The sequence below is a fragment of the Antechinus flavipes genome, chromosome 2, assembly GCF_016432865.1.
Source record: "Antechinus flavipes isolate AdamAnt ecotype Samford, QLD, Australia chromosome 2, AdamAnt_v2, whole genome shotgun sequence".
Taxonomy (NCBI): Eukaryota; Metazoa; Chordata; class Mammalia; order Dasyuromorphia; family Dasyuridae; genus Antechinus; species Antechinus flavipes.
In genome coordinates, this window is record NC_067399.1 from 387008027 (window position 1) to 387035933 (window position 27907).

The 27907-nt window shown below is 35.8% G+C and overlaps 1 protein-coding gene across 2 annotated transcripts in view; it reads right to left on the reverse strand.

The window, feature by feature from the left end:
- Positions 1–823: 823 nt before the first annotated feature.
- The window catches only part of CDC25C (cell division cycle 25C), a 33396-nt gene continuing 6312 nt past the window's right edge, over positions 824–27907 (reverse strand). For both annotated transcript variants that reach the window (XM_051978477.1, XM_051978476.1), the window contains 11 exons: positions 27250–27295; positions 25642–25675; positions 25415–25504; positions 24309–24407; positions 23651–23797; positions 7755–7856; positions 7281–7343; positions 6596–6694; positions 6050–6183; positions 5322–5433; positions 824–1297 (listed from right to left, as the gene is read on the reverse strand). In XM_051978477.1, coding sequence (XP_051834437.1) covers positions 1145–1297; positions 5322–5433; positions 6050–6183; positions 6596–6694; positions 7281–7343; positions 7755–7856; positions 23651–23797; positions 24309–24407; positions 25415–25504; positions 25642–25675; positions 27250–27295 — 1079 coding nt within the window. In that variant the 3' untranslated portion in view covers positions 824–1144. The remainder of the gene's footprint in view (positions 1298–5321; positions 5434–6049; positions 6184–6595; positions 6695–7280; positions 7344–7754; positions 7857–23650; positions 23798–24308; positions 24408–25414; positions 25505–25641; positions 25676–27249; positions 27296–27907) is intronic.

The window sequence follows — 27907 nt, forward strand, 5'->3', positions numbered from 1 at the left end:
CTGGAATTTGGAATTTCCTGAAAAGGGTCTGTATCAAGGGGATGATTTGCCTTAGAAAAGGCCAGCCTTAAAACACAGACTCCATGGAGCCTGGGAGACCCTGATCTCAGATCAAAAGGGGACACAATTTTAGAGTGTCCTTCTCTCCCCCACTCACTTTTTAACTTTCTTTAGTATACAGATCTAATAGTGGTGTTTCTGGATCAAAGGATTTGCACAATTTGATAGCCCTTTGAGCATGGTTCCAAATTGCTCCCCAGAATGTTACTCAATCTAATTCTTTTTAAATGGAATTTCCCTTTGCATCTCTTGCTGTTGGACTTTGTTAGTGAGGTATAAGAATGCTGATGATTTATGTGGGTTTATTTTAAAGTTGTGGATTATTTCTAATAGCTCTTTAGTTGATTCTCTGGGAACTCAATCTAATTCTTGAAGCTCATTCTGCTGGGCCATGACAAGAATTAAGTTTTTTGGAAAGCTGGAATGACTATCCATTTCTGGCTAAAGTCTAAGAAGATTTTGTGTCCAGTTAGGGATATATCTAATTGTGAGTTGTCAATACTCAAGTCACAATGTTTTCTGAATGTACATGTCAGGTGGAGAAGAGCCTGGGGTAATAAATATTACTTAATGGATCACAGAGAGCGAGACAAAGAGTTGGGTAGCAGATAATAAATGAATATGGTCATACCGTGGCTGTTTAAAGTTCTTGCTGGGATGTCACAAGTAACAAGATAATTCTCAATTCATGTGGAACATGAAAGAGGGGAAATGTTTGCTAACTCTTTTTTTTTTTTTTTTGTTAAATGAGGAGAAAGGAAAATTCAGAGAGAATAAAAAATTTACTGCGACAAGAAATTCAAGTAGAGAAAACAAGCTGATTGAAGGTGGAAAAGACATATAGTAAAGAAGGAAAAGAAGAATTCTCTCTGATTACTATAAACTTTATAGCTAAATAAGGATGGACAGCCTTCAGGACAAAGCCCATACAGAAGGTTCCTATTCTCACTGGAACATAAGTTGACTTGACTTGTACAGCTCGAGTATTTCTTTGTAAGCCATCGGGCTGATTTTCCACAGAAATCACTTCCTCTCTGGGGGTTCACACTGTGAGCCAATAACTGCCATGATGATAGTTCTTTCGTCAACTTGAATTCCCATTCTTTATGAGACAAGCAATCTGTTCCTGGAGTTGCCGCTCTTCAGTCCATGCTTTGCTCTGGCTGCGACACTTCAAAAGCTCAGTTTTATGGTCCTGGTGATGCATTGGGCAATAGTTCTGTGGTTCACACAGTTCCTGGGGAAAAGCAAGAAAAAGCATTAAGTGATTTTCCAGACCTCAGAGCAGAAAATCAACTCTATGCTTCCAACTTTGGCCACTAAGATCTTTTTTTCACAGCCAAACTCTAAGAAAGAGTAGGCTAGCTCATTTCCTCCATTTCCTTGTTCAATCATTCAGCTGAGTCTAATTAAGGATCTCTCTTAACTGGAAAATCTAATGGCTTTTTCCTCAATACACATCTTCCCACTCTCCTCTTCCTTACCCACCTGAAAGCTCCTTCTCAGTCATATTGACTACATTCAACTCCCTAATAATATGGGTAAACCCCATTATTGGGCTGTCCTGGACCCTCTTTTCCTATACTGTGGTCCCTCCCAAAGATCTCATCTACTACTATTGAGTTCAATTATCACCTTTAGCCAGCTAATTCTCAAATCTATACAGTTAGAAAGTAAATGTTACATTGGGGGAGGGAAGAACCCAATAAAATAAAAGAAAGGAAAAAAAATTGGAAATTGAGGGGATGCCCATCAATAGGAGAATGACTAAATAAGTTGTGATATATGAATGTAATAGAATACTATTGTGCTATAAGAAATGGTGAGCAGGCCAATTTCAAAAAAAGCTGGATTTACATGAACCGATACAAAGTAAAATAAGTAGAACACTGTACATAGTAATTGCAATATTGTGCAATGATCTGATTATGAATGATTTAGTTCTTCTAAATACATGTGGTTTCCCACCCAGAAACTATTATTACCAGCCACTCCTAATTCCCAGGCCCTCAGATAAATCTCTGCCCACTGTCTAGTATAGTGCTTCTTACCAATTTTACCTCAATCAGAGGTAATCAGAGATATCTGGCCACCATTTCATCGAGCGGTTCTACGTTTGACAGAGCACTGGAATACAGCCATATGGAAGCTTAAGATTTTAGTCAACTCCTAAGAAAACTCCTCCCACTTCCTAACTTATATTAGGTCTATGAGGTCACACGCACAGCCAATTAGAGAAGGAGACACCTCCCATAGATGATGCAGATCTCAATGCAACCAGAGCTCCCGCCCATGAGGTGGTCCATGCTGATCACAGAAAACCACATGGGGATCTCAGGCTTCAAGGGCTTTGTACTTCCTGATTGCACCGTGCTTAGCTCCTCCCCTGAACCTTACAAATACAACGATCTAAGACAATTCCAAAGTACTAATGATGGAAAATTCTATCCACATCCAGAGAAAGAATTGTTGGAATGCAGATTAAAGCACTTTTTTTAATATGTATTTTTCTTTTGGTCTATTTCTTCTTTTATAACATGACTAACATGGAAATATTTTGCATGATTGTACATATATAATTTATACAAAATTGCTTACCATTTTAGGGAGGGGAGAAAGGAGGGAGAGAAAAATTTGGAATTCAAAATTTTTAAAAACTGAATGTTAAAATAGATCCAGGAAAGATCATTTAATATTATTGGTCTACCCGAAATCTACAATCAAAAAAGAGCCTAGACATCATCTTTCAAGAAATTAACAGGGAAAATCTGCCCTGATATTCTAGAATCAGAGCCTAAAGTAGAAATTTTAAAAATCTACCTATTATTTTCTGAAAGATTCCAAGATAAAACAAGATTAGAGCAGCTTCTACATTAAAGGATCAGAGAGCTTGATATTCTGGGGACAGTGATGCCAGTTTTACAACCAAGAATCACCCAGCAAAATTGAGTATAATTCTTCAGGGGAAAAGTGGACATTCAATAAAACAGAGGAATTTCAAGCATTCATGATAAAAAGACCAGAGTTGAATTTTAGAAATTTTGATTTTCAAATACAGAAGAACCAGGAAAAGGAAATCACAAGGAACTTAATAAAATTCATCTGTTTACATTCCTACATGGAATGTAACTTGTAACCTATAAGGACTTTGTCATTATTATGGCAATTTGAAGGAGTAGGTATAGACAGAGGGCACAGGTGACAATTGAATATGAAGGGATAATATTTTTTTTTAAATGGGGAGAGAAAAGGAGAAGTGGAATGGTGTAAATTATTTGCCACAGAAGAGGCAAAAAAAAAAAAAAAAAAAAAGCTTTTTTACAGTGGAGAGGAAGAGAGGGAAAGAAATAGGAGTGAGTGAACCTTCCTCTCATCAGAATTGGCTCAAAGAGGAAATAACATACACAATATGGGTGCAGAGTTCTATCTTACCCTGCAGGAAAGTAGGAAGGGAAGGGGATATGAGAAGGGAGGAAGGTGACAGAAAGAAGGCATATTGATGGTCAGAAGCAAAACACTTCTGAGGAGGGTCGGGATGAAAGAAGAGAGAGAATATAATAAATGGGGGAGAGGGAATACAGTTAGCAATAGTAATTGTGAAAAGAATTTGGAAGGAAGTTTCTCTGATAAAAGCCTCTTTTTCCAAATGTATAGGGAACTGAGTTAAATTTATAAAAAATTAGAGCCATTCCCCAGTTGATAAATAATCAAAAGATATAAATCTATTCCCAAAGAGCTATAAAATCATACACATCCTTTGACCTAACAATAACTAGGCATGATTCCCAAAAGAAATTAAAAAAAAAAAAAAGGAAAAAGACCTATATATACAAATAAATATTTTTATAGAAGCTCTTTTCTGGTGGCAAAGAATTGTAAATTGAGGAGATGCCCATCAGTCAAGGAATGGCTGAATAAATTGTGATATGTGATTATGATGGAATACTATTGTGCTATAAGAAATGTTGAGCAGAAAAATCTATGAAGTCCTTCATGAGCTTGTGAAATGTACAAAGTAATAGCAATGTTTTACAACGATCAGCTGTGAATGACTTTGCTATTTTCAGCAATATAATGATCCAAGATCACTCTGAAGGATATATGATGAAAATGCTATCATGCTTATATTCATACTGCTTGTGCCTGAATACAGACTGAAGTATGCTTTTTTTTAAACTTTATTTTTCTCAAGATTTAGTGCTGTTTTGTTTTGTTTTTGTGAGGGTGGTTGTGGTGAAGATTTATATTTTCTTTTGCAACATGACTTTTATGGAAATATTCTGTATAACTTCACATATTTTTCAATGAGAGTAATAAGGAGGAAGGAAAGGAGAGAATCTAGAACTTAAAGTTTCAAAAGTTTTTTTTACAAGTAACTGGAAAAATTATACATATATAAATGTGTATTTATATACACACACACACAAATAAATGTTTAAAAATATTTTTAAAAATGTATACATCTATCCCTACTCTCCCTCCTGAACACTTATATTGTCAAAATGCCAACTAAGCATCTCTATCTGGAGATTCCATTAAAATATCAAAATCTGTGTGTCCAAAATAAAATTCATAATCTTTACCTCTAAAACACTCTTTATTTCTTTTTGGGGCACCATCATTTTCCTAGTTTACAACCTATATGTCAGGCACTGTGCTAAATGCTAGTATTCAAGACTTTCTAAAATCTGGCTCCAGACTCCTTTTCCACTCTTTTTTCTCCCTACATTGTTTCTCTTTATATGTACTCTTCATTCCAGTCAAACAGCACCATCAGTTGTTCTGAACTTGATATTCCAATCTACTGCCTCCATGAATCTAAAACACTTGCTTTGCTTAGAACATAATCTCTCTTCCTCTTTGTCTCCAGTGCTCAGCACATATACTATCTTTTCCATTAAATCTTCCTTAACATCCCCTCTACCCCCACCCCCTTCCCATTTGCTAATGTTCTCTTCTGCTCCAAATTACCCTGTATTATACTTACTTTATGCAAATACCATACCTTTTGAGCTACTGAGGAAAGGTACTGTCTTTGTATTTCCCATGCCTACTACAGAGCAGGTATTTGACAAATGTTTGTTGAACTGAATGACAAATGTGTGTTGAACTGAATTGCTGACTAAACTTAAGAGAAAGAGCAGATATACTTTCTTTAAGAACTGAACATGGGGGCCAAATGCTGGCACTCACTGAGGGACAGGAATTGGTTCCTTCTATATTTAAACCTTGCTCTGTTTCCATGTACTCTGTACTCTTACCACATATTCCAGGAAGAAGTCTCGGTAGCCTCCTTTGAGGATGTACAGCTCAGGGTAGTATAGTGCAGGGTACTTGTTCAGAGCTCTGTCTTCTTCTCTTAAATAGCGGCACCTTCAAAGGGAATCCCAGAGCTAGAATTGGGGATGCCATATCAAACGGAGTGAGGGGGATTGATGGGCCTAGCCCCGAGTCAAGGTAGAGAGGGATTCAAATATTTCAAACTAAAGTATTATCAGAACTCCTCCTTTTCTGCACTTCTCTACACACTATTTGTGTCATGACTATATTCCCAATTTTTTTTTGTTCCATGTCAAAACCCTCTATACTATTCAAGCAATAAAATCAACTTCTCCTTTCTTCTTCTTCATGCTAACTTGCATGTTTGCCTCAGTTTCCTCATCTGTAAAATGAGCTGGAGAAGGAAATGGCAAACTATTCCAGTATCTCTACCAAGAAAACTTCAAATGATGTCATAAAGAATTGAACATGACTGAAATGATTAAATCATGAATATTCTAAATAAGAACAACTTAAGCTGTAACTGCAATTCCTTTTGACTCCTCGGGGACTAAGAGGATATTGGGGAGGAATATTTACATGGGATAATATTATGTAGAGGAAGAATGTTTATTCTTGCCATCAACTGACTTCCAAGTAACTATGGAGACATTTTTGGGAACCCAGACCCCAAACCAATGCTCTGTCTCACCCAGGACCCCATTCTCACATTCGGGGGCCTCTTTCCGAAGAGAATTCACAATGAAACACGATGATTATTCTTTTCTGGGTACTAGAAGGGACAAAAGGCTTCTTCAGGAAGAAATTATGTAGTTCTTCCTGACTGTGCAGGTTCAGAGCTCCCTGTAGAAGAAAAGAATCTAAACAGCAGATTCCATAAAACTCTTCAGATAGCACAGACACTTAGAAACCCCTAAGCCACCATTCTTGGGATAATTGGGCCTACCTCATATTACTGGGGCCAATGAATCAGCAAGTCTAATAACAGAGGAGGACTCAGGGACAGGAATCACATTAATCTCTCACAGAGAATAAGACTGGTCTCCATATATTAAATAGTTGTTTAAGACCATTGGCTACTTTGGCATATACTTGAGCATGAGGACTCAGTTCTGACTATCCGGGACCTCATGATATCTAAATAGACAATTTCTGCCCTTCTCATTCTCACTGTTTCCTGGTGTGGAGCTTTCCTGTAGTAGTCCTTCCACATATATATACCTATCCAATTGTGGATATCTACCCATGTTCTTACCTGGATATGACCTCCATGATACTCATATGGGTAGCGGCAATCAATAATATAAAACTTCTCAATCAGGTCTTGCAGCTGCCCTCCTAGCAGAGCAGCCACCTGCAAAGGAAAAATAATGACTAAATGTGTTGGTCATTGTTGTTACTTTGAAGAGGTGAGGCAATGGCGTGTGTGGTCCTGCCCTGGCTCCCCCCCATAATTCTTGCCTTCTGACAATGTTTTGCAGAAGAAGTTCCAGTGGCCTAACCTCCCTTGAGGACATGCTGTTCAGAACAGTGATGGGTACTTTTGCAGTACAACAAGCAACCATACAGAAAATGCAAGACCCCAAAACTCTTTGTTCTGAGGCAGGAAGCCAAGGAAGAGAAGAACTGGACAATTTTAGAGGCAACCATTGGAATTAGTCTCCTTTGGATACCTCAAAAAGTAAAACAGTTGGGGGAAAACAGATAAGTGACTGAGAATGTTAGTGACTCAGAAACCATGACTGTCTTTGAAAGGAAAAGAGAAAGGAAGGAGGGAGTTTCCTTAGCCTCCAAAAGAAAGTGTTAAGATTAGAGAATATTAATTAGAAACGCTCCAATCCAATTTATTTGGCTAAAAGGACTATGTTAAAAAGGACAAAGACAAATGGGAAATGATGAATGCCCATATGAACATCTTCCATCTTCAAAAACAAATTTACCATCTCTGGGTTAATGTACTTCAGATCTTGGTGCTTTCCTGTCACTGTTGGTAGCATGTACACCTAGGAAAATGAAAAATGGAAGGGAAATCAAGTTTACCATGTTTCTCAAACATGTGAAAATATGACCTAGTGGAATCAAAAATTCACTAACCCTTAGACTTTTCCTTTTTAAATTTTCCTAGTGCCTCAATTGTTTGTCAAAACAATAGCCACTGACCGTACCTCTTTTCCCCAATTCCATGGGGCAAGATGTTTCATAAGAAAAGGCCAGTGAGCTTGGTGTTGCACTGACACCTTTAGGCTGCCCACTATCACAGGTCCCATATTCTATCACCAGAGGGCATGTGAAAGACTAGGTATGAAGCACAGTCTCTCATTCATAAACGTGAATGCTCTTCTCTTAGGGCAGAGAAGAAAATGTCCCATCCCAAAGTGGCTGAATGAAGCCCAGAATGAGGAGAGAACACTCACCTTGCTGAAATCACCTATCAACTGCCTCTGGTCAGAATTTTCCCCCAAGATCTTAATGGCATTAGCATCAAAGAATGAAACTGTCTTCTTTACATCTGATTCCTAAAGATGAGAAACCAAAGTAAAAACCCTCTTATTTCTAACTTCAGCAGATTTAGAACTTAGGTACATGGCTTCTTAGCAATCACTCTCTACCAAAGCATTTTAGAGCATAAGATTGGATCCTCCTCACTCCATATGTACAATCTAGGATGTTTTTCTCCGGCGGTACCTTACCAAAGATCTTTAGTTAACTAGTAGACTTAGAAGGTAAGATTAGTGTGACTATAGTATTTCTAAGAATGTAATGGAAAAAATTATACTTAATACTGACATTTATCACACTAGGATGTGATAACAGAAATTATGGGACAAAGATAGGGAAAAGCAATGGATGAAGAAAATAGTCCAAGGCAATCCTTATCCTGTAAAAACTGAGAAAATAATTTAAATAGAAGTTTTAAATTCTTACTTGCCTCACTTCTAAATTCTTACTTCTTCAAGTTCTCTGACACCAGAGCAACATTATTTGGTTCATGGTGTTTTTGTTTTCTTCCAGTCGTTTTAAGTTTGCCTTGTCCAACTACTCTAGGGAATGGTACAAATAGCTTTTAGTCATGGATACCTGCTCAGGAATGTCAAGTCCCTTGGGCAAGCTTCATTCTTCCTCTATTGCTGTAATATGTTTCCCTTTAATCTGCTTTGGGATGCCTTGAGTTTCCATCTCCACTTCAGTCAAGAGCTAACTCTTTCAGCATACTGTCTCATACAAACAAAGCTATCCTTATAGGGAAAACAAAGCTCCAGACCAATTCCTTCATGGAATGCTGGGATGCTGACAATGAGAGGATCAAAAAATCCAAGAGAGCTCAGGAAGCCAATAAAAAAAGAAAAAGTGAGGTCACCAAAGAATAGCAGTAAGCAATGAATACTGGTTGCTACTTTCTGCTTAATGATTTCTTTTGAAAACTTTTTTGTAGTAATTTCTTTTTGAGAAAGTGAAAAAGAGGAGAATTTTCCCTTCCCTTCCCTTTTCTAATTATATATCCAAACTAATTGAAATGGAAGATGAGAAAAGGAAGGGAGAGAGCAAAAATGGAAAAGAAGTATATAAAGAACTTTGTACACAAAGCAAACCATTAGATTACTTGGATATAAAGTTAAAATCATCAATATTTTATATCTCATCAAGGGAATATATACAATGACTACAATGTACATGGGAAGAACAACAATAAAAGAAAAACCCAACATTGTGTAATTACAATGATCAAGTTTGTCCTCAAAAAAAGAGAAAAGAAAATATATCTGAGTATCTTTTTTTATGGGGAGGAGGTGTGGCAATAATGGAGACTAAGGATAGAGATTTATATGGAACATTACTCTATAATGTCAAATTCTATTGATGAGCTGAGTAATGCTGACCTGCTCTTCACTCCCCCCCTTTCTCTTTTTTATTTTAAGGTGATATATTTGGAAGTTAAGGTGGTATAAAAATTTTAAAAATAGAAAAAAAGCTTTAAAAACTTAAAAATCACCAGAGAATGACTTTTATGAATGTGGAAGCATTAATGAATTAAATATTAGGCTATCTATTGATAGAGGAGGAATGAAGCTTGCCCAAGGGACTTGACATTCCTGAGCAGATATCCATGAATAAAATTCAGAAAATAAACTTTTTATCAGGGAAATGGAATAAGAAGAAATAGGCAAACGTCAGCATGTGAGCAAGAAGTACTTTCTATAAAAATTTATATCACTGCATTGGTCTGAGAGCTAAAAATCATATATATAGACACTGATTTGAAGGGAATGATTTAGGTACCATTCAATAACACTTATTAAAAGTACCTACTATGGTTAAGATGCTGGGTAGAAGTTAAGGATAAAAAGATAAAATGGGGGAAAGCCAGTTCCTATTCGTAAGGAACTTCCATTTTACTGGAGGAACCCAACATCTAAACAAATAGATAAATACAAAATAGTCTGAAGAAGAAATCGACTTTTTGACCCTTGGAGATGTCTTCCAGCAGTTTTAAAAGGGTTTCCATTCCTAAATTCTATACTTTTCTGGCATCTCTCTAAACACTTCTAGCTCTGGATTAGAGAGGTTTTAGACCACTACTCCTTTCTCACACACTCACCTAATTGTGATATACCGATTTTGAAGAGGACTAAAAAACAGGACAGTCATACTGGAAGACAAGTAGATAGCTCAATGTTTCTAGGGAGTTCAATTACTGTAAAAAAAGGAATCATTTTGCCAAGAATTTAGAATTATTTCTGTTACTAGTAAGACAATTCAGTCAGCATATCTGTATCTAACACAAATTTTAGAGTTTCATCCGAAGCTTCTCAAGGTCTTCTGTGTATTTGATTCAGCTGACAGGTGCGTACTGTGAATGTTTCAAAATATTAACTGTCAGTGTCAGAGAAGTTAATAATTATAGTGCTTAGTTTTCATAATCTAAGGACAAGAAGCCAAAAATAAATGGACATCAGCAAACTGGCTGCTTCCATAAATACAGGAAAGCATTACAGTTGTATCATGACCATTCTAATTTGCTTAAAAGGAGAAAAGTTATCCATCAGGACCTGGCAATTTATTGCACCCCAAACGAATGTAAGATAACTTAAGAATGCTATAATTGTTCATATATGTTATATACCAAATTTTTATCAGAAAAGTTCAATACAATTTTTTAAAAACTATTTGATCACTTTCCTTCTTATCCTAAGTGCAAGGGTTTTTTCTGCAGAGAAGCTTTTAAGTTTCATATAATAATCAAAGGTATCTCCTTTACTCTTGTAATTGCCTCTATCTTTTATTTGGTTAAAAATACATTTCCTTCTTTTCATATGTAATTGGGGAAAAATAAAATATTAAAAGATTTTTATAAATGGAATCCAGGAGTAGCTAGTTGGCGCAGTGGACAGAACAACAGCCCTGAAGTTAGGAGGACCTGAGTTCAAATGTGACCTCAGACACTTAACACTTCCTAGCTGTTTGACACTGGGCAAATCACTTAAGCCCAAATGCCTCAGCAAACAAAAAAATAAAAAATAAATAAAAACAAAATGGAATCCATTTTCTACCCAGACCTGTGGAAAGTATATGATCTGTTTCTCTTCTAATTTTTTAAAAAAGCATATTTACTATTAAGGTAATATATCCACAGTACAAAATGTACTATGGAGAATAGTACAATGTGCTGGTCTAAATTCAATTTCTGCTAGATTATTTTCCAGTTTTTCCAGCAGTTTTTGTCAGATAGGGACTTCATTCCTAGGTAATTTATGTTTTCCATTTTATCAAACACTAGTTTTTAAGTTCCAGTGTTTAGGATTCTTCCTTGTATAGTCTATTCCATTGAACTCTTTCCCTTTTTAAACCAACATTAGATGTTTTTGATGACTGTTGCTTTATAATATAGTTTGAGGTCTAAAAGTATTATTCCTTTCATCCTTACCTTCTTTTCATCATTTCCCTCAATATGTTATATCTTTTGTTTTTCCAAATGAATTTTATTATTTTTGCCAAGTACTTTCATGTATGTCCTTGATAATTTTATTGGTAGTGAATTAAATGTAGAAGTTGATTTTGGTCCTAACCAAAGATCTCTTAATTGCTAAAATCATTGACCTTTTTCTCAGTCCTTCTTCATAAGTTCTCAGTAGCTTCTGCCACTGCTAACTAACTTTTTGTCCTTTCTTGTCTCTACACTTCCATGAAACTGGTTTTTTCTTGCTTTCCTCCTACCTGATTGATCCTTCACAATCTCTTTTGATGAATCATTATTTATTTCCTGCCCCCAACTATATATGTCCTTAAGATTCTTTCCCCTTTTCTCTTTTTCCTCTCTATTCTCTTCTTTGGTGGTAGCATCAGGTGCCAGAGGTTCAGTTATTATCTTTTTTTTTAATAACTTTTTATTAATAGAACCCATGCCAGGGTAATTTTTTACAGCATTATCCCTTGCATTCACTTCTGTTCCGATTTTTCCCCTCCCTCCCTCCACCCGTTCCCCCAGATGGCAAGCAGTCCTTTACATGTTGAATAGGTTACAGTATATCCTAGATACAATATATGTGTGCAGAACCGAACAGTTTTCTTTCTGTACAGGGAGAATTGAATTCAGAAGGTATAAATAACCCGGGAAGAAAAACAAAAATGCAAGCAGTTTATATTCATCTCCCAGTGTTCTTTCTTTGGGTGTAGCTGCTTCTGTCCATCCTTGGTCAATTGAAACTGAATTAGCTCTCTTTATCAAAGAGAACCACTTCCATCAGAATACATCCTCAAACAGTATCGTTGTTGAGGTATATAATGATCTCCTGGTTCTGCACATTTCACTTAGCATCAGTTCATGTAAGTCTCGCCAGTCCTCTCTGTACTCATCCCGTTGGTCATTCCTTACAGAACAATAATATTCCATAACATTCATACACCACAATTTACTCAACCATTCTCCAATTGATGGGCATCCATTCAATTTCCAGTTTCTAGCCATTACAAACAGCTGCCACAAACATTTTGGCACATACAGGTCCCTATCCCTTCTTTAGTATCTCATTGGGGTATAAGCCCAGTAGAAACACTACTGGATCAAAGGGTATGCACAGTTTGATAACTTTTTGAGGTTCAGTTATTATCAATAGACAGATGACTCGCACATCTATATGTTCAGATCCAATCTCTTTTTAAAATTTCAAATCTGCCCTATATGCTGCCTATTGGACCTCTCCACCTTGATGTCCCATCAAAATTTCAAACTCAACATGTCCAAAAAGAAACCATTCTATTTCATCAAAACTCTCCATTCTGTCAAACTTTCCCTTATTTCTGTTGAGAGCATTTTTCTAGTCACCCAGGTGCGCAATCTCAATGTCATCCCTGAATCTTCTCTCCTATTCCCAAATGTCAAATACAATCAGTTGTCGATTCTTATCAACTCTACCTATACAACACCTTCAACTTTGTTGTTACTCACATGACAATCACCTTAATTTAAACTATTACTTTTTCCTTAAACTACTGAAATAACCTTCTAATTGTCTCCCTCCTCTTTTCTCTCTAGTTCTCCACAGTTACCAAATTGCTAAAGCACAAGTCTGTCTACATAACTTCCCTACTCAAAAATCCTCAATAATTCCTTTCTCCCTCTAAGATAAAATATAATTTCCTTAGCCTGACATTTAAGGCCTTCATAAATTAACTCTAGTCTACCTTTCCAGACTTTTTTCACATTATTTCCCTTCATGCACTCTATTTTCCAGTCAAATACTGTTCTGTGAATTTTTCATTCCATCTCCCAATGCTATGCCTTTGCACAGGCAGTACTTATGGCTGAATTGTGCTCTTTGACTTCTTACAGATTCCCATGTTTTTTCAAGACAACTCAAATGCTACTCACTATTTAAAGCTTATTACAATCTCTCTAGTTTTTGCTGCAGACTTTAAAATTAATTTATGTTGACAGGTTGCATATCCCAGCAGAATTTAAGTTTCTCAAGGAAAAGGACAACTTAAAATTTTGTCTATATACTTTTTGTACCCAACATACAGTACTTTGTGCTTTTGTAAACATCTAATAAATATGCCTTGAATTGAACTAAATTAGCCAGAACTTTCAATTAATCAAATGTTTCTCTTTACATTCTACTTATAAGAAAAAGAAACACAAGAAAATAAATTTCAGAGCTCATTCTTAGATCTCTTCCAATATAAGCTAAAAATGTTATCAGAATAAATTCCAAAGGAGAAATAATTTTTTAAAAAATATTTTATTTTATTTTATTTAATAATAACTTTATATTGACAGAATCCATGCCAGGGTAATTTTTTTTACAACATTATTCTTTGCACTCGCTTCTGTTCCGATTTTTCCCCTCCCTCCCTCCACCCCTTCCCCTAGATGGCAAGCAGTTCTATATATGTTAGATATGTTGCAGTATATCCTAGATACAATATACGTTTGCAGAACCGAACAGTTCTCTTGTTGCACAGGGAGAATTGGATTCAGAAGGTAAAAATAACCCGGGAAGAAAAACAAAAATGCAAATAGTTCACATTCGTTTCCCAGTGTTCTTTCTTTGGGTGTAGCTGCTTCTGTCCATCATTTATCAATTGAAACTCAGGTCTCTTTGTCAAAGAAATCCACTTCCATCAGAATACATCCTCATACAATATCATTGTCGAAGTGTATAATGATCTCCTGGTTCTGCTCATTTCACTTAGCATCAGTTCATGTAAGTCTCTCCAAGCCTCTCTGTATTCATTCTGCTGGTTATTTCTTACAGAACAATAATATTCCATAACATTCATGTACCACAATTTACCCAGCCATTCTCCAACTGATGGGCATCCATTCAATTTCTAGTTTCTAGCCCCTACAAACAGCTGCCACAAACATTTTGGCACATACAGGTCCCTTTCCCTTCTTTAGTATCTCTTTGGGATATAAGCCCAGTAGTAGCACTACTGGATCAAAGGATATGCACAGTTTGATAACTTTTTGGGCATAATTCCAGATTGCTCTCCAGAATGGTTGGATTCATTCACAACTCCACCAACAGTGTCCCAGTTTTCCCGCATCCCCTCCAACATTCATCATTATTTTTTCCTGTCATCTTAGCCAATCTGACAGGTGTGTAGTGGTATCTCAGAGTTGTCTTAATTTGCACTTCTCTGATCAATAGTGATTTGGAACACTCTTTCATATGAGTGGTAAAATAGTTTCAATTTCATCATCTGAAAATTGTCTGTTCATATCTTTTGACCACTTATCAATTGGAGAATGGCTTGATTTCTTATAAATTAGAGTCAGTTCTCTATATATTTTGGAAATGAGGCCTTTATCAGAACCTTTAACTGTGAAGATGTTTTCCCAGTTTGTTGCTTCCCTTCTAATCTTGTTTGCATTAGTTTTGTTTGTACAAAGGCTTTTTAATTTGATATAATCAAAATTTTCTATTTTGTGATCAGTAATGGTCTCTAATTCATCTTTGGTCACAAATTTCTCAGGAGAAATAATTTTTTAAAAATACAAGTAAGTAATTTTTTCCAGCCAAAGTAAGCAGAAGGAGGCAGATAGAAGAGTTTGTGATCAATAGGATTGGCATTTGATTAGAAGCCCATTGACAAAGCACTACATAGCAAGACAAGCTGAGCATGATGGAAAGAGGAGGTCCAAGACTCATACTGAACACCTCAGCCTTGTGCAGGACACAGAAATGTGCTAATTAACAGCTTTATTTATCACTACCTAGATCAAAGTCACAAATTCAGAGTAATTAGGAAGAAACCTGTGTCCAGAGAAGGTCTTCCTGAGTAGTGGCAGATCCTGGGTTGTACACTCAAAGGAGCAAGTTCAGAAGCAAGTAACAATGTGTGAAAGCCTTCAGAAGAAAAAGCAGGGACCAAAGTGAAACCTATACTTCTGTCACTCTGTACCAGCAAAGCTTTCCTAACAGTGACTAAGTTATATAACTGCCTACTGCTGCTTAGATCCAAATCTAGGCCAAGAACTTGGAGAGTTTAATCCACGAGAACAATACACATATCAATATCAAAACAAAATCAAAAGACCAAAAAGATATAAGAAAATATACGACATCTCATTGAAAAAAACAAGTGACTTGGAAAAAAAGGCTGAGAAAAAAAATGTAAAAATCATTGAAACAGGTAAACACTGTGACTGAAAAAGAGTATAGACATCATACAGTAATACTAAATAAAAACTTGTGGCCAAGATAATGGAGAAAAGACAGTGATTCACCTGAGTTCTCCACCCTTCAGAACACCTTTTAAAATGTTATATAATAATTTCGGAGAAGCAGAATCCACAAAAGGATGGGGTAAAATTATTTTCCAGCCAAAAACAACTTAGAAGCTTGGCAGGAAAGGTCTGTCACATCTGGGTGATGGTGTAACATAGTCAGGCATAGGCTATGTCAACATAGACTGGGCCCAAACAAGCCAGGAACAGATATGGGGAACCATTAAATCAGCAGTGACAGCAATTTCCAGCTCGCAGTTGGTAAACAGATCAGAAAACTGCTCAGAAGGACATTATAGAGGTATCTCTTTGCTAGCACTGAGGCAAGACTCTGTTGCTTTGCTCCTGTTCAGGTCTGGACCATAGTCCTGGATGGAAGTCCTAGGGCAAGGAGGAGCACTAGCATACCAGAGTTTGATGCCACAGGACTGTCAACACAATTTCAGGGCAAAAAAGAGTGCTTTCGATCACTCACAGAACAGAGTACAGGCCAGAAGAACAGTACACACACCTTTTTTTAGATTATACCACTTTGAAAGAATTGAAGTATCTTTGAATATAGCTACATAAAACCTCTGAAGTTTGAGACAGTGATCCTCCAACCTCAAAGAAAAGCTTTACTTTAACAAAGAGTTAAAAATAAAGAAATAGGCTGGAAAATGTGTGCAAAACATACATACAGAAGATGATAAGTCAAAGCTCCTATACCCAAAGCCTCCAAGAAAAATATGAATTGGTATCAGGCCATGGAAGATCTCAAAAAGGATTTTGAAAATCAAATGAGAAAGGAAGAAGAAAAAATGAGAAGAGAAATGAGAGTGATGCAAGAAAATCATGAAAAATAAATCAACAGCTTATTAAAGAAGATACACACAAAAAAATACTGAAGAAACTAACATCTTAAAAAATAGACTAGACCAAATGATAAAAGCAGTACAAAAAGCCAACGAGGAAAAGAATGCCTAAAAAGCAGAATTGGCCAAATGGAAAAAGAGGCACTGAAGAAAATAATAATTTTAAAATTAGAAAGGCGCAAATGGGAGTTAATGATGTTATTAAAATTTTTTTTAAATAAAGCAAAACCAAAAGATAGAAAACATTGGCAAAACAACTGACTTTGAAAATAGTTCCAGGAGAGATAATTTTAAAATTGTTGGATTATCTGAAAGCTAAGATCAAAAAAAGAACCTAGATATCTTTCAAAAAATTATTAAGGAAAATAGGTATTCTAAATATTCTGATATTCTCAAACCAGAGGATAAAATAAAAATTGAAAGTATATACATATCACTTCCTGAAATAGATCCCCAAGTGAAAACTATTAAGTATATTATAGTTAAATTCTAGAGTTCTCAGGTCAAGGAAAAAATATTGTGAGCAGCCAGAACATTCAATTCTTGTGGAGTCAGTCAGGATAACATATGATTTACCAGCTTCTACCTTAAAGGACTGGAAATTGACATTCCAGAGACAAAAAAAGCTAGAATTATAACCAAAATCACCTACCCAGCCAAACTGAGTATAATTGTTTAGGGGAAAAAAGGATATTCAATAAAAAATTAAACATTCTTGATGAAAAGATAATTAACTGTTTATATTTCTATATGGGAAGATGACATTTATAACATAAGAACTTTCTCATTATCATGGCAGTTAAAAGTACTATATATAGAAAGAAAGTACATGTGTAAATTGAATATGAAGGAATGCTATCTAAAGCAATAAAATTAAAAATTAAGTAAGAAAGAAATGTGCTGGGAGAAAAGGTAAGAAAGGTAGAATGGGGTGAATTATTACACATACTCATGCACATAAAAGATAAGAAAAAGCTTTTAGAGTGGGAGGGAAGAGGAATAAAGTGAGAGGTAGTGAATAAACTTTATTCATGTCAGAATTGACTCAAAGAACACATAACATATATAGTCAATTGGGTACATAAATCTAATTTACCCTACAGGAAAGTAGGAGGGAAGGAGATAAGAGAAAGGAAGGTTGATAGAAGGGAGAATAGATTGAGGGGAAGGTCATAAAAAATAAAACACTTTTGATGAGAGACAGGGTGAAAGAGAGAATAGAATAAATGGGAAGGTAGGAATAAGATTGGGGAAAATAGTAACTGCAAAAAAAAATTTTGAAGCAAGTTTTTCTGATAAAGGCCTCATTTCTCAAACATATGGAGGACTGAATATAAAAAAGCAAGAGCCACTGAGCTTATACCCCAAAGAGATACTAAAGAAGGGAAAGGGACCTGTATGTGCCAAAATGTTTGTGGCAGCCCTGTTTGTAATGGCTAGAAGCTGGAAAATGAATGGATGCCCATCAATTGGAGAATGGTTGAGTAAATTGTGGTATATGAATGTTATGGAATATTATTGTTCTGTAAGGAATGACCAGCAGGATGAATACAGAGTACATGAACTGATGCTAAGTGAAATGAGCAGAACCAGGAGATCATTATAGACCTCAACAATGATACTGTTTGAAGATGTATTCTGATGGAAGTGGATCTCTTCGATAAAGAGAGCTAATTCAGTTTCAATTGATCAAAGATGGGCAGAAGCAGCTACACCCAAAGAAAGAACACTGGGAGATGAATATAAACTGCTTGCATTTTTGTTTTTCTTCCCGGATTATTTATACCTTCTGAATTCAATTCTCCCTGTGCAACAAGAAAACTGTTCAGTTCTGCACACATATATTGTATCCAGGATATACTGTAACCTATTCAACATATAAAGGATTGCTTGCCATCTAGGGGAGGGGGTGGAGGGAGGAAGGGGAAAAATTGGAACAGAAGTAAATGCAAGGGATAATGTTGTAAAAAATTACCCCGGCATGAGTTCTATCAATAAAAAGTTATTAAAAAAAAAAAAAAAGCAAGAGCCATTCCCCAATTGATAAATGAACAAAAGATATGAACAGTTTTCAGATAAAGTAATCAAAGCTATCTATAGCCAGATTTTTAAAAAATCCTCTTACTATTGATTGGAGAAATGCAAATTAAAACAATTCTGAGGTACTACCTCATATCTATTAGATTAGCTAATAGAACAGAACAGGAAAATGACAAATGTTGGAGGGATATGGGAATAATGAGATACATTAGTATCTCATTGGATACTAATTGTATTGTTGGAGTTATGAATTGATTCTATGTCCAAAGGTATATCCTTTGCTAGCAATATCACAACTAGGTCTGTATCCCAAAAGAGAAAAAAAGAAAAGCTCTTTTCTGGTGTTAAAGAACTGGAAATTGAGAGGATGCCCATCAATTGGGGAATGGCTACATAAATTGTAGTATATAATTATGATGGAATAAAATTGTGCTATAAAAAATGAGGAGGAGGGGCAGCTAGGTAGTACAGTGGATAGAGCACCAGCCCTGAAGTTAGGAGGACCTGAGTTCAAATCTGACCTCAGATACTTAACACTTCCTAGTTTGTCGGTAGACATGATTCCAGGACCTACAGTCTTTTATTGTGACTGCTGATAGGTCCAGTACAATTCTAATTGTAGCTTCAGCATATTTGAATTATTTTTTCTTGTTTCTTGCAAAATTTTCTCTTTGATCTAGGATTTCAAACTTTGGCAAAAATATTCCTATATATTTTCCATAAAGGATCTCATTGAGATGGTGATTGGTAGATTTTTTTTTTCTATTTCTACTTTTCTCTCATGATATAGCATTCTAAGACAATTTTCTGGGATGATTTCTTGCATTATTGTGTCAACGTTCTTTTTTTGGTCATAATTTTCTGGCATTAACTATTATTTATATATTTTCTCTTCTTGATCTATTTTCCATATTTGTTGTTTTTCCTATAAGATGTTTCACATTCTGTTCTATTTTTTCATTCTTTAGAATTTGTTTTGTTATTTCTTGGTCTCTCAATGCTTCACTGGTTTCCCCTTGCCCAATTCTCATCTTGAAAGAGTTATTTTCCTTTTTGAGACTCTGTATTTCCTTTTCTAGTTGATTAACTTTTTTTTTCATAATCTTGTTTTTCTTGGATGGTTTTTTTTTCCTCAATGTCTCTCATTTGACTTTTAAATTTTTTTTATTTTTTATTTTGAGTTCTATAAATTCTCTTTGGGCAGGGAGCCATTTCACATTACCCTTTGGGGAAGAAGCTTTTTTTTACTTCATTGTCCTCCTCTGAAGGTGAACTCTGGTCTTCCCTGTTCCTTTAGTAAATTTCTATGGTGGATTTCTTTCTTCTTTGTGGGGTCTTTTTTTTTTTTTTTGCTGAAGCATTTGAGGTTAAGTGACTTGCTTAGGGTCACACAACTAGGAAGTGTTAAGTGTCTGAGGCCAGATCTTAACTCAAGTCCTCCTGACTTCAAGGATGGTGCTCTATCCGCTGCATCAACTAACTGCCCCATGGGTTCATTTTTAAAAAATAAGATTAGTATATTAGTGTAAGCACCTCTAATCATGGGGTGAAGGGATGGTTCCTCTAACTTCACCTGAGCTCTCTCCTCTGACCAGGAACCCTAAACCAAGAGTTCCACCCTCCAGAAAGTGCCCACAGACAGCAGCATCCCTGTCCTACTCCTGCTCTCACTGGATGAGCTAATTCTTTCCTGCTCAGAATGGAATCCCTGCAGCACAGATGGTCCTGGCATTCCTAATTAGCCAGGGTACTCAGACTCTGATTCCATACAAGGAAGTGAAAGTTCCTGTGGTACATGCTGAGGCTTCAGCCAAATCCAGCTAGTTCTGAGGCTCCCTACTTGATGTTTCTGTAGAGCTAGTCCAGAGGTATTTGCACTTTCCACAGGTTAATTGCTTCCCTGGAATCTTTCTTCAGATCTTCTCTTGCTATATCTGGAGAACCCCTATTTTCTCTAAGTTGGCTTGATTTTTCACCAGTCTATGTTTGCCCTGAGGTGCAAATTTGTTCTCTTTCTGGGGGAAATCAGGAGAGCTTGAAATTTAACAACCTACTTCCACCATCTTCCCAGAATCCTCTCCTCTTTATCATTTTTTTTTTTTTTGGCTGATGCAATTGGGGTCAAGTGACTTGCCCAGGATCACAAACTAGGAAGTGTTAAGTATCTGAGGCCAGATTTGAACTCAGGTCCTCCTAACTTCAGGGCTGGTGCTCTCTTCACTGTACTACCTAGCTGCCCCTCCTCCTCATTTTTTATAGCACAATTTTATTCCATCATAATCATATATTACAATTTGTGTAGCCATTCCCCAATTGATGGGCATCCTCTCAATTTCCAGTTCTTTAACACCAGAAAAGAGCTGCTATAAATATTTTTGTACATATAGTTTCTTTTCTTTTTTTTTTCTCTTTTGGGATACAGACCTAGTTGTGATATTGGCCTGAGGCCAAAAATATCATGTCCAGCAAAATTTTCTATGATATCGAATGAGGAAAAAAAATGGACAATCAACAAACTTGCAGATTTTTCAAGACTTTATATCAACTAAATCTGAACTTAATAGAAAATTTAACATACAAGGGCCAATATCAAAGATCAAAAATATTTTGTATAACTCTTTATGCATAATCTATAACAAATTGCTTGCCTTCTCAATGAAGGGAGATCAGGAAGGAGAGAATCTAGAACTCAAAAGTTTTAAAAACAACTGTTAAAAACTGTTTTCTCACATGTAACCGGGAAAAAATAAAATACTAAATAAGTTTTTTAAAAAGGAAAAAATACATACAATTAAAAGCTTGCTTTCATTCTTCTTTCCCCCCTACTAATGGCTTTCTACTTAATGTATTGTGCTAATTAATCCAAACTTACTTCTACCTTTCTATACTTTCAAAACACCAGATGTATCTATTATCAGCAAATTCTAAAAAAAAAAAACCCAAAATCATAATAGTAGCATCAAAGATTACTGATTACAGACCACTATAACAGATATAATGGTAATGGAAAAATTTGTCCAATAACTATCTCATCATTGACGTATTAAAAAGTAAGTTTTTATTGAAGTTGTCTACTTCTTCTATCATCATCGTTACCTCTATTCTCTATCTCTCTCCCAGAGATTCATCCCATATAAGAGTATTTTTTAAAATGTAAAAAAAAAAAAAAAAAAATCAGCACAACTGAATAATACATTGAAAATATCTGAAAACATGTGCAATGTATAACTTTAGTAAACTTCCTACCTTTAAGATATAACCTTTTAAAAGAGACAAAACTTGCCTGGAGAGACAGAGGGAAGCCAGTCACAAGGAGTCAGGTCCTTGGAGGCAAGCCTTTATTTCCATGTAGTCCCTACAAGTTCCCATATATACTAAGAGAGCATTTGGTCTGCAATAGAGACAATAAGCCTCTGATAAGCCTAGCCAAGGAGGCTATAGGAATTGGACTCAGCAGAAAGGAAACAGCAATGGGAAAGCTATGAAGCAGATGCTGGAAGAGTAATGGAGCAATCCACTATATCAAGAAAGAAACAGGTTTCTGTTCTTAATACTATGAGTTTCATGTATGTGCAAGTGCAGGGAGAGAGATATGGTGGGCAAGAGTGGACTCTCTAGCAACTCTGAGTGTCATTTCCCGTGTGGAGAATGCAGGGACTCCACCCCAGGACAGAACCATAAGTCTGGAAGAGAATATAGGCCTCTGGCCCCTTTTTTTGATGGATCCTACATCCCTTCATGACCTATACAGCTCCTCTGATGTAAACTCTTACCCTGGAGTGAAGTTCATCTTCAAGGTGGAGGTAACTCAATGATATCCAGAACAAAGAAAGTTCATACCTCACCAAAAACAACACATCTAAACAAAGGTTTAATCTATCTTAACATTGTTAACAAGTAATTAACTTTGTAAAGTGAATCTTAAGTCCTTAAGAAAATATAAGGATTCATGAGAAAATCCTTCTGAGCATAAGCCCGCTATATATTTGTTACTACAATTTCTGGACTAATGACAATTCAGAATTGATAAAACTAAAGATTTTATTTAAGTCAGATCATATAGATGAGAAATGGAGCTTTCTGGGTCAGAGGGTCATAGATATAAGTCTGGAAGAGATTTCAGAGGCCATTTAATTTAAACCCTTCCTTTTGTAGATTGGAAAGCTGAGGCCCACAGAGGCTAACTGGCCTGTCCAAGGTCACACAATAGATCTATCAGAGGTGTGATTAGAAGCCACACTGACTGGACCTTCCACGTTAAAGTAAATTATGTCTAAGTAAAATATCCACAGCATCCATAGTAACGATGTCTAAGGCATTGTAGAATCATAGCATGATTTAGATTTAGAGCAGAACAGGAGCCTCAGCAATCATCTAGGAGAATTTTCAAGTTTTAAAGAAGAGGAACTTTGGCCCAGAGCAGAGCCCTTGCCCAAAATTACAGAAATAGTAAGAAACAAAGCCAGGATTTGAACCCAGTTCTCTAGTCCTCCTTTCATTTTACTCTCAAGAGAGTCTTAATTTTTTTATTTTTTTATTTGCGGTGGCCTTTTATATAATGGCAAGAAACTGGAAACTGAGTGGATACTCTTCAGTTGGAGAATGGCTGAATAAGTTATGTTATATGAATGTTATGGAATATTATTGTTCTATAAGAAATGATCAGCAAAATGATTTCAGAGAAGTCTGGAGAGATTTACATGAACTTATGCCAAATTAAGTGAACAGAACCAGGAGATCATTGTACATGGCAACAAAGATTATATGATGATCAATTTTGATGGACATGGCTTTTTTCAACAATGAGATAATTCAGGTCAGTTCCAATGGTCTTGTGATGAAGAGAGACATCTGCATTCAGAAAGAGGACTATGGATCACAACATATTATTTTCACTCTTTTTGCTGTTATTTGCTTGCATTTTGTTTTCTTTCTCATTTTTTCCCCCTTTTTGATCTGACTTTTCTGGAGCAGCACAATAATTGTGGAAATATGTACAGAAAAATTGCACATGTTTAACATATATTGGATTATTTGTCATCTAGGAGTTAGGGAGGGAGGGACAAAATTTAGAACATAAACTTTTGCAAGAGTAAGTGTTGAAAATTATCTATGTATATGTTTTGAAAGTAAAAAGCTTTAATAAAAATTTATTTTTAATAAACAGATTTTTAAAAGTCTTTACCTTGACTTCTTGCTCATCCAGGAAAACTTCCATTAGCTCAAGTGAAGTCTCCCCTACATAGTCTTCTTTTCCATCCTGATGCAGTGGAATTCTGGTAATGGGGCTTCCCAAATCATTCATTTCATCTTCCACAGAATTTCTGTTGTCCTGTCAAGAAAAATGATATTGTATTGTAAGAAACCAATTGGCCTAGCCAGAGACCTAAAATCTGAAGCATGATAATTTTACTAACAATCTAAAATATGTGGCCACTTTTCCACTGGACTGGAACTAATACAGAAAGTTCGAATTCTGATCCAAACAAAATGTGAAAGAATAATAATAAATGAGTAACTTGATCTATCTCTGGGGAGAAAAGCATTTTAAAAATCAAATCAAATCACATTCTTGATCATTTCCCCATTAGGAATTATATATCACCATTAAATTAAGGTGGAAAGGTCTAAGATGGCTCTCTATCATTCTGGGACCTGATTGATTTTGAGATGTGATTCAAGTGGGTGGCATTTGTTTCAATAATGATTTGTTTTATCTAACCTGTTTGTTCTGTCAGCCTTTCTATTCCCAGTCCATTTTGAAATAACTCAACATCTAATGAGACCAGCTCTTCCAGGAGTCCTTTGCAGGTGATCATAGGGCCCAGAAAGCTAATACTCACTAGCAGAGAAAGAGGAGACAAGAGGGGTTTTCTTAATCTTTCTTGAAGTCTTAAGGATTTGAGCATTGGTTGTGTAGGGTGTTCCAGAAAGCTGTTCTCCTGTGGAAAAAAAAGACGAGTTGGTGTTGAATGGGGGAGAGTGAAAGAGGTACAGCAGGTACAATACCTGTTTCTTATTTGACTCTGATGGGACAAATTCTTTCTTCCCATATTCCACAGAATGTAAACTTTTTAAACATCTTTTTTGTTCTTTATACAAAAATTATATGATATATGGTATGTAAGTTCATTTTGGATGCTTATTTTATCATAACAGAATGACATACTCTTGGGCTAAATAAGGCTACAAAAGGGAAGGATGCCTGATAGAGGAAAAGTGGAGTGAAGTAAAGAACTCACTTGAAACAAGGGAGCAAAAAGGAGCTATAAGGAAAAAAAAAAAAAGGATGAGAAAGTTTGAGATCAAAGATGCTGTCATGGGTAAGGAGGCCCAAAGAAAAAGATGAAAGAGGAACTGATTAAAACATTCTGGGGAGTGAACAACTAGATTTAGATAGCTGTGGAAATAGTAGAATAAAGATTTGTATATGGGGTCCTGATAGCGAAAACATAGCTTTACCAGAACAAGTTTGAAATAAAAAAGTTAGATCTGCATATTAGGCCACAGCAAGCAGTATTGTGACTAAAGCCCTGCTTTTTTTTTTTTTTTTTTTTTTTTTAATAGTACTTATACTTCTCTCCCTCAGACAGAATTGCCTCAAGCACTGGGGAGTTATATGACTTGCCCAAAGTCACACAACCAGATGTGTCAGAGATAAGACACAAGGAAGCAGAAAAGATTGGTAGCAAACAAAGGGTACCTTTTGAGAATAAACATCTCCAACCAATATGGAGAACAGAAATGGCACACTTACCAGGCACTGCTCCATTCAGCAATTTAGGCATAAATACTATATACTCACATAGATACTAATGGATATTTTCATCTGAGGGAAAGTAATTAATGGACTTTTCCTGTCCAAAAATGCTTGGGGAAAAAGGGAACCAGCAAAACCCCAACCACTGTTTGTGAGCAAGCTAAGTCCCTTTTTACACTGAATACTTACATTTTCTTTGTCTGAAGAGGAAGTACCTATTGCATCTGTCTTTTGGCAGAAGGAACCTAGAGCACTCGGAGTGCTACACAGCAGCTCTGCCTGGAAGAAATTCAAAGGGCAGATTTCTAGAGATGCTGACCCATGTACAGCATCCTAGAGCCTACTCTCTGATTCCCAAATAATTTCCAGCACCCATCTCATATGAGAAACTAACTTTATAAAAAGCTGATACTCACAGGGATGTATTTCCTAATATGCTGATGATGACATCTGCAAAGAATAAATTAGACATCAGTGAACTCCCCCAAATCAATTTCTTCTTTAATCATTTGGGAAATTCCAAAATTCTTCCTTTTCCTTCTATCCTAAATACTCTGGACCTAATCTAGCCATTTTCTTGATCATATGTGATATCTGAGGGGTAAGACTATTTTCAAGAATTATTTTCCCTCATTATTTCATTTACTAAACCATATGCATAATGGCTACATATATATAACCTATATCCAATTGCTTGCATTCTCAAAGGGGAGAATAGGGAGAAAGAAGGGAAGAGAATTTGGAACTCTAAAATTTGAAAAATGAATGTTAAGAACTGTTCTTACATATAACTGGGAGAAAAAAGTACTAAATTAAAAAAAAAATCCCTATATGCATAGATGTATCAGTGATGAATCAGTCTGAACTCATCTCTTTTTTTCCTTTTAAACTGGGCCTGTGATATCATTAGTGTAGGAAACATTCCATGACGAAACTATCAATTCAGGTCACAAGCTGCTCACCAATTTACAGTCTTTAAAGAGTTGTCTGAGGCTGAGATAGGTTAAGTGACTTCCACAAAGTCATATATTCATTCTTGTCAGGATTTAGAACCTGAATGGAGGGTTTTCTGACCAAAACCAGTTCTCTTCTACTGTCATGCTCTCTCTTATACACTCATCTTATGCAAACAAAATTGAGCTACTTTTAAATTTTCATATATTGACATACTAATCTTTTGTCTGAATTTTTCACATTTTAAACCAAACTTCTTGTACTACATGATTTGGACATGTAAAACAAATGAGAAAAAAATATGAGATTTTTATAAGTGCTGATAAAAGCTCAGTGTAAGTATACAGAAAAATAGTATATAATTCACCCACATAATTCAATGTCAAGTTCTGAAGGGAATCAAACATATCAGTCCCTTTGCCCACCACTCAATGGAGTAGCAGGCCAGTGAAATGTAAAGGCTTATAATCAAGGCAGATAAGAGATCTTAGAAATAATTTGGTCCACCCCCCTAATTTTACAAGTGAGAAAAAGGAAGTCCAGACAAATAACATAAACTGCTCAAGGTCGCACAGATAGTAAATAGCAGAGACAGATTTTTAACCCAGGTCTTTCTGAATTCAACTCTGTTTTTTTCACTATAATTACTTTGCATTTGTTGAAAACATCCACATTAAATAGTCAGGGGAAGTCAACTAGAATGTGCTAAGTAACAAAGGCAAAGAAACTGATTAGCTATTAAAATTTACACCAGATAATCCATATGGCAAATACAAATATGACACTGTCCTTCATATCTATGAATAAAAAGATCTACAGTCTTTTCCACACTCAATATATGCTATAATAGTTTTCATTTTACAGCATTCCTCCAACATCAATATTTTATTAAGTCCTGTTTCAGGAGTGGGAAAACGTGAAAAAATAACCCAAAGTGAAAATTTCTTCATTTTACCAAATGCCCCAAAAAGATAAAACTGTCCTATCAATAACTTGGAAAGATTTAAAAAAAAAAAAAAAAAAGCTTGAGAATAAAGGTATTTAATAAGTTTTCAGGTCAAGTAACTTACAATTCAGTTAGCTGTACTTCCTGAGGTTCAGAAGAATCCAAGTTACCTGTAACCAGTTAAGAAGAGTCAGACTAGCAAAAATCTTTTGACTTAGTGTTTTTAAACTATAGTATTGGGATATATTAATACACCACAAAGATGTCAGTGGCATGTTATAGCAAGCTAGTTTTCCTCAAACTTAAATTCCTCCTTACTTTACTCATGTACTATTCCTCTCTCCCCATTGTTAATCTATACCACTGATAATTTTGAATGGGTCCAAATGAGGAGTTAGTCAAGTATAAATAGTCTATTCAGAGGCAGCCTATTCCAAAATAGCCAAATGATCACTATTATTAATTCTGTCATATATAGATCTCCCTCAACTAGTCAGCACACATTTTCAGAGACTGAAGTCCCTATTCCCTTTAAACATAGCACATCACAAAATGTAAGCTCCTTGACAACAGAGAGTGTCTTTTATCCCCAGCATTCAGCATGGTATCTGGCACAGAATAGGCATTTGATCGAATAATTTTCATCATTACCAGATTTCATCTACTATACTTCTTCCCTTAACTAGATATTCCATGATAAAATTGGAAATTTCTAAGTGTATCATCAAAAGAAAAAGCTTTATAAGCCCCTGTGGATGTTTTGCATAGGAAGGAAGGGAAGC